The 16677-nt window shown below is 40.5% G+C and overlaps 1 protein-coding gene across 6 annotated transcripts in view; it reads left to right on the forward strand.

Annotated features, from left to right (window-relative positions):
- SENP5 (SUMO specific peptidase 5) overlaps nucleotides 1-16677 on the forward strand; it is a 62736-nt gene that overhangs the window by 18857 nt on the left and 27202 nt on the right. For all 6 annotated transcript variants that reach the window (XM_032336850.1, XM_032336876.1, XM_032336884.1 and 3 more), the window contains exon 2: nucleotides 12268-13808. In XM_032336850.1, the coding sequence (XP_032192741.1) occupies nucleotides 12299-13808 (1510 nt within the window). In that variant the 5' untranslated portion in view covers nucleotides 12268-12298. The remainder of the gene's footprint in view (nucleotides 1-12267; nucleotides 13809-16677) is intronic.

The raw sequence follows: 16677 nt of genomic DNA on the forward strand, positions 1-16677 counted from the left end.
GCTCCTCACTTCTGTATACACGTACACATGTTATCTGCCTTCCACCTATCTTCATTGTATAGTGATACTGTAATTTTGGCTAGAAGCAGTTTTTCTCAGTAGGGGCAGTATTGTCATTTTGGATGAGACCGTTCTTCATTATCCTATTACATGATATTTAGCATTAGACTGTGCACTAAATATCAGTACCAACCTGAATTCATTTTAACAACCAAGAATTTCCCACATTCTCCAAGTGTTGGGATGAGGTATGATATGGTGTATCTTGTTGAGGGCCGTTGGATCAGTGTTTACCTTTTTATAATTTTGTAAATGGTAGTTACAGCTAATCTGTGTATTACTCTATGATTTACAATGATTTTTTTTCCTTTCTTTTTTTCTTTTAAAGATTTTATTTATTTATTTGAGAGAGAATGAGCAGGGAGAGCAGCAGAGGGGGAGAGAGAAGCAGATTTCCAGCTGAGCAGGGAGCCCCATGCAGGGCTTGATCCCAGGATGTTGGGTCTGTTTCTGCTTTTTTTTTTTTTTTTTTTTTTTTTTTAAGATTTTATTTATTTATTTGTCAGAGAGAGAGAGAGCGAGAGCGAGCACAGGCAGACAGAGTGGAAGGCAGAGTCAGAGGGAGAAGCAGGCTCCCCGCGGAGCAAGGAGCCCGATGTGGGACTCGATCCCAGGACGCTGGGATCATGACCTGAGCCGAAGGCAGCTGCTTAACCAACTGAGCCACCCAGGCGTCCCTGTTTCTGCTTTTTGTACGTTTGTTTTGCTTTATAGATTCTACATATAAATGAAATCATGTGGTATTTGTCTTTCTTTGTCTGACTTATTTCATGTGGCGTAATATGCCCTAGGTCCATCCACATCATCACAAATGGCAAAACTTCATTTTTTTATGACTGAGTAATATTCTTGAGTGTATGTGTACACATATGTACACACTGCTTATTTGTCTGTCTATGAATGAGACAGTTGAGCTGCTTCATATCTTGGTTATTGTAAATAATGCTACAGTAAACATAGGGGTGCTTGTATCTTTCCAAATAGTGTTTGTATTGTCTTTGGGTAAATAGCCAGTAGTGGAATTACTGGATCATATGGTATTTCTATTTTTAATTTTGGGGGGAATTTTTTATACGTTTTCTATGTAGAAAAGTGTTGCAATGGCTAATGTCAAAGAAATTACTGCCTATGTTTTCTTCTAGGGAGTTTTACAGTTTCGGATCTCAGGTTTAGGTCTTTCATCGATTTTGAGTTAATTTTTGTGTACGGTATAAGAAAGTAGTCCAGTGTTATTCTTTTGCATGTGGCTTTCCCAGCACCATTTATTGAATAGACTTTTTTCTCCCCCCGTTGTATGTTCTCATTTCCTTTGTCATAGGTTAATTGGTCATGTAAGCATGGGTTTATTTCTGGGCCCTTGATTCTGTTCCATTGATCTGTTTTTGTGTTTGTGTCATACTATTTTAATCACTACAGGCTTGTAGTATATCTTGAAATCTGGGCTTGTGGTTCTTTGGTTCTTCTGCATCAGAATTACTTTATTTACAGTCTTTTGTAGTTCCAGGCAAACTTTACTGTTATTTTTTAAAGTTCTGTGAAAAATGCTACTGGTATTTTAATAGGGATTGCATTGAATCTATAGATTGCTTTGGATAGTGTGGACATCTGATAATATGGATTCTTTCAATCCATGAGCATGGCCTGTCTTTCTGTTTGTGTCATCTTCAGTTTCTTTCATCAGTGTTTTACAGTTTTCACAGTAAGGTCCTTCACCTTCTTGGTAAAGTTTGTTTCTAGTTATTCTTTTTAATGCACTTGTAATCGTTTTAATTTCTCTTTTTGATACTTTGGTATTGGTGAACAGAGATGCAGCTGATTTTTGTGTGTTAAATTTGTATCCTGAAAAGTTACTGAATTCATTTATTCTAAAAGCTTTTGGTGGAGTCTTAGATTTTTCTGTGTATAGTATCATGTCATCCGCAAATAATGACAGTTAATTTCTTCCTTAAAAATATAGATGTCATTGTGGCGCATGGGTGGCTCAGTTGGTTGAATGTTCACCTCTTGGTTTCAGCTCAAGTTGTGATCTCATGAGCTGTGATATCAAATCTTGAGTGGGCTCCACACTCAGTGGGGAGTCCCTCCCTCTGCTTCTCCCCCCAGTCACATATGTGTCTGCACTCATGCCCACATGCTCTCTGTATTTTTCCAGTAAATAAATCTTAAAAAAAAAAAAAAAAATGGTTGGTAGAATTCACCTGTGAATCCATCTGGCCCTGGACTTTTTGTTGTTACTTTTTGATAACTAATTCAACTTTGTTACTAGTAATTGGTCTGTTCAGATTTTCTATTTCTTTCTGATTGAGGAGTCTGGCTAAAGGCTTAATCAATTTTGTTTGTCTTTATAAAGAACCAACTCTTGGTTTCATTAATCTTTATTTTTTTTTAAAACTTTTCCCACTTTTTTTTTCCTTAAGATTTTTTTTAATGTAATCTCTTACCACGCCCCCCTCCCCATGGTGGGGCTCAAACTCACAATCCCCAGATCAGAAGTCATATACTCTGCCAGCCGACTCAGCCAGGCACCCTTCATTGATCTTCTGTTTTGTTCTTGTCTCTATTTCATTTATTTCTCTTCTGTTCTTTATTATTTCCTTTCTTCTACTTATGTTGGGTTTTGTTCTTTTTCTAGTTCCTATAGGTATAAGGTTAGATTGTTTGAGATATTTTTGTTTCTTGAGGTAGACCTGTATAACTATAAATTTGTCTTTTAGAACTCCTTTTGCTATGTCCCAGAGATTTTTGTCATGTCCCAAGGATTTTGGACCAGTGTGTTTTTGTTTGCATTAGTTTCCAGGTATGTTTTGGTGTCTTCTTTGATTGATTGATTGATTGATTGATTGATTTTAATGATTTTTTTAAAAAAGATTTTATTTATTTGATAGAGGGAGCGAGTGTGCACAAGCAGGAGGAGCTACAGAGGGAAAGGGAGGAACAGGCTCCCAACTGAGCAGGGAGCCTCACAGGCAGCTCAGTGCCAGGACCCTGGGATCATGACCTGAGCTGAAGGCAGACGCTTAACCAACTGAGCCACTCAGGTGCCCATCTTCTTTGATTTCTTTGTTTGCCCATTGGGTATTAGTAGCACATTGTTTAACCTCCAAATGTTTGTGTTTTTGCTTTTTTTCCCCCTTTTTATAGTTATTTATTTTATTTTATATTCTGTTTATTTATTTGACAGAGATTGATACAGCGAGAGCAGGAATACGGGCAGAGGGAGTGGGAGAGGGAGTAGCAGGCTTCCCACAGAGCAAGGAGCTAGACGCAGGGCTTGATCCCAGGACCCTGGGACCACGACTTGAGCCAAAGGCAGACCCTCAATGACTGGGCCACTCAGGTGCCCCTGTAGTTATTTATTTTAAAAGTAACTTCTGGGGGCGCCTGGGTGGCTCAGTGGGTTAAGCCGCTGCCTTCAGCTCAGGTCATGATCTCAGGGTCCTGGGATCGAGTCCCGCATCGGGCTCTCTGCTCAGTGGGGAGCCTGCTTCCCTCTCTCTCTGCCTGCCTCTCCGACTACTTGTGATTTCTCTCTGTCAAATAAATAAATAAAATCTTTAAAAAAATAAAAAAAATAAAAGTAACTTCTGGGGCACCTGGGTGGTTCAGTGGGTTAAAGCCTCTGCTTTCGGCTCATGTCATGATCTCAGGGTTCTGGGATTGAGCCCCACATCAGGCTCTCTGTTCAGCAGGGAGCTTGCCCCCCCACCCCCCGCCTGCCTCTCTGCCTGCTTGTGGTCTCTCTCTCAGTCAATTAAATAAATAAAATCTTTTAAAAAAAAAAAAAAAGTAACTTCTACACCCAGCATGGGGCTTGAACTCAACCCCAAGATCAAGAGCCACATTCTTTTCTGACTGAGCCAGCCACATAGCCCTTTTCCTTTTGTGTGTGTGTGTGTGTGTGTGTGTGTGTGTGTGTGTGTGTGATTGATTTCTAGTTTTATCCTGTCTATTCTGTAGAAAAGATACATAGTAGGATTTCAGTCTAAAATTTATTGAGACTTGTTTTGTGGCTTGACATGTAATCTGTCTTGGAGAATGTTCCATGTGCACTTGAAAAAATGTGTATTCTGTTGTTTTTTTGGGTGAAATGTTTGGTGTATATCAGTTATGTTCATGTTGTTTAATGTGTCATTCAAAGACATTGTTTCCTTATTGTTTTTCTGCCTGGATGATCTACCTATTGTTAAAGTCTCCTACTGTTACTATATTATTGTCTGTTTCTTCCTTTATGTCATCTTTGCTTGATGTATTTAGGTGCTCCAGTATTGGATGCATAGACATTTACAATTGTTATATCCTCTTCTTGGGATTGATACTTATCATTATGTAATGCCCTTTTTTGCCTCTTTTTTCCCCTTCTTTGTCTCTTGTTACGGTTTTTGTTTTAATGTCTGTTTTGTCTGATAAAGGTGATGCTACTCTGGCTTTTTTTTCCCCCCCTACTACTTCCATTTGCATTGAATATCTTTTTCCATCCCTTCACTTTCAGTTTGTGTATGTCTTTTTTTAATTTTTATTTTATCTTTTTTAAGATTTTTATTTATTTGAGACAGAGCATGAGCAAGGGTAGGGCAGAGGGAGCGGGGAGAGAGACTCTCAAGCAGATTGAGCCCGGCATGAGGTTCAGTCTCACAACCCTGAAAGTATGACCTGAGCAGAAACCAAGAGTCATTCCCTAACCAACTGAGCCACCCAGGCACCCAACCCTGTATATGTCTTTTTTTTTTTTTTTTAAGATTTTATTTATTTGAGAGAGTGAGTGTGGGGAGGAGTGGATTGAGAGGAAGGAGGAAAGAATCTCAAGCAGATTCCTTGCTGAGCATGGAGTCCTACCGGAGGCTCGACTGCAAGATCATGACCTGAGCCAAAACCAAGAGTTAGATACCTAATCCACTGAGCCACCCAGGCACCCCTGTATATGTCTTTAGGTCTGAAGTGAGTCTCTTATAGGCAGCGTATAGATGGGTCTTGTTTTTTTGATTCAGCCATTTTGTGTTTGGAGCATTAAGTCCATTTACATTTAAAATAATTACTGGTAAGTATGTATTCATTGCCATTTTAAAATTTTTTCTCTGATTATTTTTGTAGTTCTGTTTCTTTCTTTTCTTGTTCTCTTTGTGATTGGTGACTTTTATAGTGTTCTGTTTGGCTTTCTTTCTCTTTATTTTTTTGTATCTGTTACAGATTTTTGGTATGTGATTACCATGGAATTCATATATAAGTATATCCTAAGTATATAGCAGTGAGCATATATTAAGTCGGTTGTCATTTAAGTCCAGACACATTCTAAAAGAACTTGTTTTATTTCCCTTCCACATTTTATGTACATGTTTCTGTATTTTACATCTTTTAATTCATTATTGTCTTACATCTAATTATTGCCTTTTCTTTTCCACTTAAAGAAGTCTCTTTTCCATTTCTTGTAAGAACAGTTTAATACTGATGAACTCCTTTAACTTTTGTTTCAGAAACTTACTCTCAATTCTGAATGATCATCTTGCCAGGTAAAATATTCTTGGATATAGGTTTTTTCCCTTTCCACGCATTGGCCTTCAAAATTTTTTTCTCTCTCTCCTTTCTTTCTTTCTTTTTCTTTCATATCTTATTTACTTATTTCACACACCGAGAGAGCACAAGTAAGGTGAGCAGTGGGGAGAGGGAGATGGAGAAGCAGGCTCCCCGCAGAGCAGGAAGCCCAGTGTGGGACTCGATCCCTGGACCCTGGGATCATGACCTCAGCTGAAGGCAGCTGCTTAACCAGCTGAGCCACCTAGGTGCCCCTGGCCTGCAAAGTTTCTGTTGAAAAATCAACTGATAATCTCATAGGGTTTCCTTTGTATGTAACTTCTTACTTTACTCTTGCCTTTTTAAAAATTCTCTATCTTTAAACTTCGACATTTTGGTTATTATGTGTTACAGTATTGACCTCCTTCAGTTCATCTTGTTTGGAACTCTGTCTTTCCTGAACCTGGATATCTGTCCTTCTTCCAGTTAGGAAAGTTTTAAGGTATTATTTCTTCAAATAACTTCTCTGCCCCCTTTTCTCTCTCTTCTCCTTCTGGGACCCCTTTAATGTGAGTGTTTGTTCACTTGATATTGACCAAGAGATTGCTTAATGTACCTCATTAAATTTCTTTTTTTTTTTTTTTTTCTTTTTTACTTTTCAGCTTAGGTGCTTTTTTTCCCTTCTTTTTTATCTTCAGCTTGAGTGCTTTCCATTGCCTTGTTTCAAGATTGCTGATGGTTTCTTCTCATCCACCGATTTACTGTTGATTCCCTCTAATCTATTTTCTATATCAGTTTTACTGTATTCTTAAACTTTGGTTCTTTTTTTATATTTTCTATATCCTTATTGGAAGTTTTCACTGAGTTCTTTCACTCTTCTCTCCAGTCCATTGAGCATCTTTAATATAATTACTTTCAACCCTTTATCAGACATGACATATTGCTTATCTCTGTTTCATTTAGTTCTTTTTTTTTGAGCTTTTGTCTTGTTCCTTCGCTTGGAGCATATTCTTCTGTCTCGTTTTGCTTGACTTCCTGTGTTTGCTTCTATGAATTGGACAGAACAGCTACTCGTAAACTTGAAGGAATGGCCTTGAATATGGTGTTCCCTTTGTAGGCTGTGTGTACTTGGTGGCTTGTTGACTGCCTGGAGCTGTGGTTTGTGTGGGCTGGGGGTTGTGGTGCACTCTGCACTGGGGCTGCCCTTGTGGCATAACCAGAGCTTAAGTGGGCTTGGCTTGGGGTGGCCCTGAGGCTTTTTGCACAGAGGGGCCTCTTGCAGGATAGCTGAAGTCAACGGGGTGTAGGCCAGGGGATTCCTGGGGCTGTTTGTGCAGAGGGTACCCAGGCAGGGCAGCTAAAACTGAAGTAGGCATGGCTGGTGCAGTCCCTGTGCATTGCCACAGAGGGTGCTTTGGTAGAACAGCTGAAGCTGAAGTGGGAATAAGCTGGGGTGTTCTGGGATTGTCTGCAAAGGGGGTACTCTGGTGGGGGCAGGTGTAGACCAGGAGCCTGGGGCTCACTGAGGCAGTAAGGCAGAGCACCCAGACCCTGACCCCATCCATGCCATCAGGGTGGATGGGGGATTGTAAACTGGCACTTGCTAGTCCCTTCAACTCTGGGAGAGTCCCAGCAACTCTCTTATCTGTTAACAGTGTTGTAGGTCTGGTCCTCTTTGTACTCTAGTTACTCTTTTTTTATTTTTTAAAGGTTTTGTATATTTGACAGAGCACAAGCAGAGGGCGTAGGAGAGGGAGAAGCAGGCTGCCCACTGAGCAGGGAACCCAGTGTGGGTTCCCTGGATCCTGGGATCATAACCCTACCTGAAGGCAGATGCTTAACCGAGCCACCCAGGCATCCCTAAAGGACAGTATTTATATACAGTCCTTTGGAATCTAGCCCTATACAGTCAAAATATTTTCTAAAATGTGGGTAATTTTTTCTGTGTCTGCTTTTTTCAATGCAGTTATCTGTCATACAGTTAGATTCATTTGTTACTTGTATTTCATTTTGGATTCCTTTTGCATTCTACTTGATCTTAATTTTATTTGTGTGTTTAAGTATATGAAGCATCAACATGGTTGTAAAAGTCAGAACTTTTCAAACAGGCATATTTAGAGAAGTGCCACTCCTTTCTTGTCCCTCTACCATTTTCTTGTTCATTTGGGAACATCTCAAGAGAGATGTGAATCTCCCTTGCCCTATACGTTCTCATTACTTTCTGGTTTATTCTCATGTTTGTATTTTTATTTTTTGTCTATTTTGGCGGAAGGGTTTGGGTGGAGCACAAAAGGGCAGATACAGGTTTATTTTCTTATTTTTTCTTTTATGAAAGGTGGCTGTTTGGTAAATAATTTAACCTTGCCTCAAAAGAAATCCTTTATCCTTGGCTTCTGGGAAATAATCTCGAAGGCTTTGGACTGTCATATCTGATTCGATGTCTGTATTTGCCTGGGGGCTTTGAATTCCAACAGTCTAACAGATAGCTTGATTTAGGATGGGGGCTGGCTATGACAGAAAGACCAGTGAAATGATTTAGAGTAATGACTTTGGCATCAGCAGATCTCCAGAGGGGCTGAAAAACTGAGCTCCATCATGTGGGCAATCACTTTTGCTTAAAATCCCCGAATAAAAACTATGGATATCAAGGCTCAGGTGAGCCTTCCCTGGCTGGCAATATTGTCACACACTGATGTCAGGAGGTTAAAGCTGTTCTACTCCATGGTAAGAGGACAACTGGAAGCTCCACACTTGTTACTTCTCTTGACTCTGCCCTATGTGCTTCTCCACTTGGCTGATTTTAATCCATATTCTTCAGCTTTCATAAGCCATAACTATGAGTATAATAGTTTTCAGTGGGTTCTATGAGTCCTTCTGGCAAATTATCAGACTGAGGGTGGGTTTGTGAACTCCCTGAGCTTGTAGTTGGTGTCTGTGTGCCACCGTCTTGGTGACGCACTGTTAATACTGATTTGACCTTTACTTTTCTCACCTAACCTGGAAATCATTCCATATTAGTTCATAGAGTTCCTCTTTATTCTTTTCTTTTTTAATTTTTAAAAATATTTTATTTATATTTAAGAGAGAGACATTGTGACAGAGATAGAGAGCACAAGCAGAGAGGAGAGGGAGAAACAGGGGCTTGATCCCATGCAGGGCTCGAACCCAGGTTGGTCATGACCCAATCAGAAGGCAGATATTTAACCACCTGAGCCACCCAGGCGCCCCTATTCTTTTCTAATATATTTGTAAGTAATCTTTATACCCAACATGAGGCTTGAACTCACAACCCCAAGATTAAGAGTTGCATGCTCTACCTACTGAGCTAGCCAGATGCCCCATCTTTATTCTTTCATAACTTACTCATGTAGAAGTATAACTTACTCAAGAAGAAGTAGTGTAGAAGAACCCTACTTTATTCAAGTACTGTCCTTGTAGGTTTTCAGTATTTTGCAATTACAGTGTTGCAGTGAATAACCTTGTGTTATGTATTTTCATTAATATTGGAGGTGTATCTTAAGGATAAATGACTAAAAATGGGATTGTTGGATTAAAAGGTAAATACCTACCTTTTGTTAGATTACCAAATTCCCTTCCAAAAGGGTTTTATTAGTTTGTATTCCTACCAGCAAAATATGAAAGTTTCTTTTCTCCCACCAACAGAATGTGTTGTGATAATTTTTGCCAGTGTTTTTGTTGAGGTATAGTTAACATCTAGCATTATATCTGTTTCAGTTGTAAAACATGACTTGGTATTTGTATACATTGCAAAATGATCACCATAGTAAGTCTAGTAAGCATCTACCACCATATATGGTAATCAAGTTTTTTTTTCTTGTGATGGGGATTTTTAAGATTTATTCTCTCAGCAACTTTCAAATATACTGTACAGCACTATTAATTATAGTCACTCTGTTGTATATTGTATCTCCACGACTGACTTACCTTATAACTGGAAGTTTGTACCTTTTTGACATGTCCCTCCACCCATTTTGGGCAACTCCCCAACCACCCCTTTGCCCATTTTCTTTTGAGTGAAGTTGAACATCTTATGTCTAAGGGCTGTTTAAAAATCTTTATTTGCGAATTGTCTCCGTATGTCTTTTTCCCATTTTTCCATCAGGCTTTTTTGGTTTTGTTTTGAGAATGAGCACATGCAGGGGGATGGTCAGGGCAGAGATGGGGAGGGAAGAACCTCAAGCAGACTCCCCACTGAGCACGGAGCCCGATGTGGGGCTCAGTCTCACCTCTCTGAGATCATGATCTGAACCAAAATCAGGTTGTTTGCCCTACTGGCAGTCCCCCAGGCACTCTTCCCCACCTTAAAAAGAAATTTGAGAGAAAGAGAGCTGGGTGAGGAGCAGATGAAGAGGGACAAACCCTGACACAGGGCTTGATCCCATGATTCTGATAGCATGACCTGAGCTGAAAAGGGTGCTTAATCAACTGAGCCACCCAGGCGCCCCAGCCCTTTATTCTCTGTTGAGTTTTTGAATTCTGCTATTTTACATTTCCAAGGTCCCCTTATTGTTTGTGATTGTTTCTTTAAAAATATAATAACCTATTCTTTTTTTTCCCTTCACTGGATTTTTTTTTCTTTCTTTTTTTCTTTAAACATTTTTTTTTATTTGCAATAAAGAGAGTGAGAGAGAGAAAGCACAGGTGGGGCGATTGGCAGAGGGAGAAGCAGACTACCCACTGAGCAGGGAGCCTGATGAGGGGCTCGATCTCAGGACTCTGGGATCATGAGCTGAGCTGAAGGCAGACGCCCAACTGACTAAGCCACCCAGGCACCTCTATTCTTTTTTTCTTTGTAGACAGTATTGGTTTTTTTTCTTCCTTCTTGTTTTTTTAGTGTGGTAAAATACAGGTAGCATAACATTTACCATTTTAATCACTTTTAGGTATAAAGTTCAGTTCAGTGGCATTAATACATTCACATTGTTGTGCAACCATGGCCACAGTCCATCTTCAGAAGCTTTTTCATCTTCTTAAACTGAAACTCTGTACCCATTAAACAATAACTCACCTTCCCCCAGCTCAGTCAGTTAAGCATCTACCATCAGCTCAGGTTATGATCCCAAGGTCCTGAGATCGAGTGCCGCATCAGGCTCCTTGCTTAGCGGGAAGCCTGCTTTCCCCTCTGCATGTTGCTCCTCCTGCTCATGTGCTTGCTGTCTTCCTCCCTCCCTCTTTCTGACAAATAAATAAATAAAATCTTTAAGTTATTAGCAAGCTGAAATTAGAGTACTGTTTTTTTGATTCATAGTCTCGTATTGTTTCTGTCCCATCTTTAGCGGCTCTCACCTTTCCTTCTATGCTGAAGAGCCTTCATTAGTAGTGGATCTTATTAAATCTGAGGGGAAATCCTGTTTGGTTTTGACTATCATTTTTATCTACCATTCCTAATAAGTGTGTTACCAGAGCTTGTGTGTGCATGCGTGTGTGTGTGTGTGCACATATGCACATGTGCTTTTTTTTTTTTTTAAGATTTTATTTATTTATCTGACAGAGAGAGATCACAAGTAGGCAGAGAGGCAGGCAGAGAGAGAGAGAGAGGAGGAAGCAGGCTCCCTGCTGAGCAGAGAGCCTGATGCGGGACTCCATCCCAGGACCCTGAGATCATGACCTGAGCCGAAGGCAGCGGCTTAACCCACTGAGCCACCCAGGCGCCCGCACATGTGCTTTTTACTTAAGAGCCCAAACCCTAACTGTGTGAAAGCACCTGATAGACTTTTGTCCCTGCGTGGTCACTCAAAGTTTCTGACTGACTGACGAAGAGGAGGCTGGTCTCCCTCTTGAATTAGTGTTACTGCTTGCATTTATTTAATATATGCTTTTGCATGTCTATTTACAGCCCAAAGTACCTGCTCTTTCTAAAATGTGAGGTATGGAACAACTTATTTCAATATGGAATCAGAGTTATTTATTTATTTATTTGACAGACAGAGGTCACAAGTAGGCAGAGAGGCAGGCAGAGAGAGAGAGGAGGAGGAAGCAGGGTCCCGGTGGAGCAGAGAGCCTGATGCGGGGCTCGATCCCAGGACCCTGGGATCATGATCTGAGCCAAGGGCAGAGGCTTAACCCACTGAACCACCCAGGTGCCCCTGGAATCAGTCTTAAATGGTGTGTGGTCCCTCCTTCCTTCCCTATCCCTTAATTTACAAGTGAGAACACAGAATTTGGGTGACTTAAAGTCACTTAGCTAATGAGAAGCAGTGCCAACACTTAAAGATTCTCTTCTGCTTCCCTACCCTGTCCACTCCGTAATAACTGGTGGAAATGATTCTTGAAATTTATGTCAGAGGCAGCTATACTAAATGGGGTCATGTGAGAGTATTTATGTGTTCCATCTTTCACTCTGGGGAAAACCTTGATCAGGTAACGATTTCATTGTGTCTGATAGTCTGTTATTTTTTATTTTATTTGAGAGAACGAGTGAGCAGGGGGGGTGGGAGAAGTGGACTTTCCACTGAGCATGGAGCCCAATGGGGCTTTGATCCCAGGGATCGTAACCCCAGCTGAAGGTATGCCATCGCTTAACCTGCTAAGCCACCTAGGTGCCCCTGGGTCTGATAGTCTAAATTGAATTTTATATGTTCTTCTTTTTCTTTGAATTTTGTAGCTTATATTGCTGTGATTAAATCTTTATGACCTTAATTTTAGGATAGAAGTAACTTTTCTCTCTCTTCTTTCTCTCAGCTTCATCAAGATCTCATTATGCATCAGAAAAATGAAAAAACAGAAGAAAATTCTATGGAGGAAAGGAATTCATTTAGCCTTTTCTGAGAAATGGAATACAGGGTTTGGAGGTTTTAAGAAGTTCTGCTTTCACCAACACTTATGCATTCTGAAAGCCAAATTGGGAAGGCCAAGTACTTGGAGCAGGCAGTTGAGGCATTTCCGTTGCAGAAAGAAGGCCCTTCAAATCCAGAAAACGTGGATCCAGGATGCACCTTTTTTTGCTAAGACAAAGTCCCATGTGGCTGCTCAAAATGTTAGTACTTTGTCCTCTAAAGTGAAAAGAAAAGACTCTAAACACTTCATTTCCTCCTCAAGGACCCTTTTAAGACTCCAAGCAGAGAGGCTGCTGTCCTCAGCAAAGAACTCTGACCATGAATACTGTGGAGAGAAAAGTGTCTTGAAGGCAGTTGCTGACTTACCAGGAAATAATGTTTTAGGTCAGGCCAATGGTCACAGACCTAGGACGGAGCCACAAGCTTCTGACTTTCCTATGAAGTTCAATGGGGAGAGCCAAAGTCCAGGTGAGAGTGGCACAATTGTGGTCACCTTGAGCAACCATAAGAGAAAGCGCTTTTGTTATGGCTGCTGCCAAGGTCTGGAGCACCACAGGAATGGGGGACCCCTGATTCCAAAAAAGTTTCAACTTAACCAACATAGAAGAATAAAAGTATCTCCTTTTATGATGTATGAGAAATTATCCATGATTAGATTTCGGTACAGGATTCTCAGATCCCAGCACTTCAGAACAAAAAGCAAAGTTTGCAAGCTAAAAAAAGCCCAGCGAAGCTGGGTGCAGGTCACTGGGGACCATCAAGAAACCCTTAGGGAGAACGGTGAGGGTGGCAGTTGCAGCCCATTCCCTTCCCCAGAACCTAAAGACCCTTCTTGTCGGCATCAACCATACTTTCCAGATATGGACAGCAATGCTGTGGTGAAGGGAAAGAACTCTCATGTGCCTGATGGCCACACTAAAGGAAGCCCTTTCTTGGGCAAGGAGCTTTGTTTAGATGAAGCATTCCCTGACCAACAGAATGGCACTGCCACATATGCCTGGGACCAGTCACCCTGTTCCTCTCCTAAGTGGGAGTGTACAGAGCTGATTCATGACCTTCCCTTACCAGAACATCATTCTAGTAACGTGTTTATCTCGGAAGCCGAAAGAGAAGTCATGACTCTGGGTCAGGAAAATCGGACAAGTACTGTCAGTGATGACAGAGTAAAACTGTCAGTGTGTGGGGCAGATCAGTCTGTGAGTAGAGTAGATGGGCCTGTGTCTGAAAGGCCTGTTCAGAATGAGAGCTCATGCCAGATGGATGAGGATGGATCTCTCAAGCAGAACATTCTTAGTTCTAAGCTGCTGGACCACCCTTACTGTAAAAGTCCACTGGAGGCTCCCCTGACATGCAGTGGACTCAAACTAGAAAATCAAGCAGGAAGTGGGAAGAACAGTCAGAAAGCCTCTCCAGTGGATGATGAGCAGCTGTCAATCTGCCTTTCTGGTATGCACTCTTCTTTATTCTCCCCCAACCTCCAGCCCACAATTACGGTCCATTATCTTTTCCAGGAGAGTCCTGTTTTTAACTTCTGCCCATAGATTCCCCTTAAAGCACTTAGTTCTCTTTGAAGCCTTCTATATTGCTCTATGACCTAAATGTTCCCTAATTTAAGTCTTCGTTGATAGACATTTGTATTGCTTCCAGTTGTTTACTTCTATAAATGATGGTGCAATGAAATTGTATCTGTATATTTAGATAAGTTTTTCTGTAAGTAAGTTAAATCTGTAGTAGTGGAATTGATGATAAAAGAACACACTTTTAAGAGAATTGTGAAATTACTCTCCAGAAAGTTGAACGAGTTTATTTACACTTATTAAACTTTACTAACCCTCTAGCTCATGAGAGTTTTGGGTTATTTTTAAGACTTTATTAATTTATTTGAGAGAGGCTTGTGTGTGCATGCATGGTGGGGGTGGGGCTGCGGGAGAGAGAGCATGCCAAGCAGACTCCTCACTGAATGTGGAGCCTGATGTAGGCATCAGTCCCCCAACACTGAGATCATTACCCAAGCCAAAATGAAGTCAGATGCTTAACCAGCTAAGCCACCCAGGTGCCCCAGGAGTTGTTTTGTTTTGTGTTTTGTTTGTGTTGTTTTTTGTTTTTGTTTTGATTTGCATTTTTAAGTTTAAAGTTTGAACATCTTTTTCTGTGTTACTTGGCCATTTTTTGTTTGTATATATTTTCCTTTGCCTATTTTTCTGTTGGATTGGGTTATTTCTATTTTATTTATTTTGGTATATGAGAATTTCCTATATGGCAGGCACTTTGTTAGTTCTAAGAATGTGGCAGGGAGCGGGAAACATTGGTTCCTACCTTCCTAGACCTTAGCATCATTCTAAAATGTTAAATTTTAGCTATAAATGTCATAAGCGGGGTACCTGGGTGGCTCAGTTGGTTAGGCATCTGCTTTTTGGCTCAGGTCATGGTTCCAGGGTCCTGGGATTGAGCCCTGCATCAGCCTGCCTGCTCAGTGGGGAGTCTGCTTCTCCCTCTGCCTGCCATTCACCCTGCTTGTGCTCTGTCAGATGAATAAATAAAATCTTATAAAATGAAATAAATCTGACAAGAGTTTAAATTTTTCCTTTCCAAAGGTAAAAGTACCCTGATTTAGTGTGTGGTAATTTTGCTTAAAGGAAATTATCAATTCTTCATTGTGAAACTTACCTGTCTTTATGGGTTCAACTTTTTACATCCTACTTTAAGATCTGCCCTGTGAGTAAGCTGATGTAAACATTTTTGGTAGATAGTGTGGCAGTATCACTCTTTGACCCTTTCCCCTTATTGGAATTTATCCAAGATATGAATATATTTCTACAGGGATATTATAGTATTGTCCTGGTAGTAAAAAAACAGAAGCCAACTAAAAAAAATTTCTGTGGAAGTATCTGTTACAGCATATCCACATAATAGTATACTATGAAACTGTTAAGGAAAACATTCAGTCTGTATTTTGAAACTGAAAGCTGTCTATATAAAGAGAAAAAATGCAAGTTGCAAAACTGGATGATACCATTTTGTTAAGAGAGAGATGCATACATATAGGATAAGTACATGTATATTTGTGCACGTGCATTTATATAGGTTGTATCTGGAAAGATATGTCATTGTTTTTTACCTTTAAAATGATTTATTTATTTACTTTAGAGAGCGCACATGCACACATGGGCAGAGGGGCAGAGGTAGAGGGGAACCAGACTTCCCACTCAATGTGGAGCCCATCGTGGGGCTTGATCCCATGACTTGAGCAAAACCAAGAGTCAGATGCCCAACCGAGCTACGCAGGCACCCCCCTCAAAGGGCTTTTTCTGGGGAGGTAGGAGCATTACTTGTTGGTAGTTTAAATAATTCTGAATACTTTGTTTTCCTAATCATTAAGTATCTATAAAAGATTTTACTCTACAGAATGTACACTTAGTGATCTGTAAAATAACTATCTTAATAGATTGAAGGAAAAAAGAACCTGAAGAACCATTTTAGGGGTTTGCTTAGTATTTCCATGCCCACTGGAAAGAGTTCAAGGCAGAGCAGTAGCTACTGCCCATCACAGCCCTCCCCACATCAGCAAATTACCCAAGTGCAGTTAAGCCCACAGTTGATCACCATATATCTGAGGAAAGCCAGCACAATGAAAAGGACAATTTCAACAAATAAAGGAGCCTCATTAATCAGGATTAATAAAGCAATTAGAATAAGAATCAGTGTGAGACAATCAGTACAGTAGATGCTCCTTTAACTGACTCCTATAGCATTAGCTAATACTAAGTTCCACGGTATGGTGCATGCTGGCTCTCCTCCAGTGTAACTGCGCAGTATGCTCACTGCAGTGGATTGCAGTGGATTTATCATGAGCCAGTTGTACTTACTACAATTTACTTACTTCATAATTGTATTAAATACTGCATAAAATTGGTTTTGGAAGGAAAAGAAGTAGATTCCTATGTCAGTATATTCCAAATGGATTAAAAATGTAATTAGAAACAAATACAGACACACAAACTTGTACACAGTGTGGATCAACTTGCACACATGCTAAGTGAAAAAAACCAGGCACAAAAGGCCACAGACTATATGATTCTATTGATTTGAAATGTTGGGGTACCTGGGTGGCTCAGTGGGTTAAAGCCTCTGCCTTTGGCGCGGGTCATGATCCCGGGGTCCTGGGATCGAGCCCCGAATCAGTCTCTCTGCTCAGCGGGGAGCCTGCTTCCTCCTCTCTCTCTCTGCCTGCCTCTTTGCCTACTTGTGATCTCTATCTGTCAAATAAATAAATTAATTAATTTAAAAAAAAAAAAAAGAAATGTCCAGAGTAGGC

Source organism: Mustela erminea, chromosome 1 (genome assembly GCF_009829155.1).
Source record: "Mustela erminea isolate mMusErm1 chromosome 1, mMusErm1.Pri, whole genome shotgun sequence".
Taxonomy (NCBI): Eukaryota; Metazoa; Chordata; class Mammalia; order Carnivora; family Mustelidae; genus Mustela; species Mustela erminea.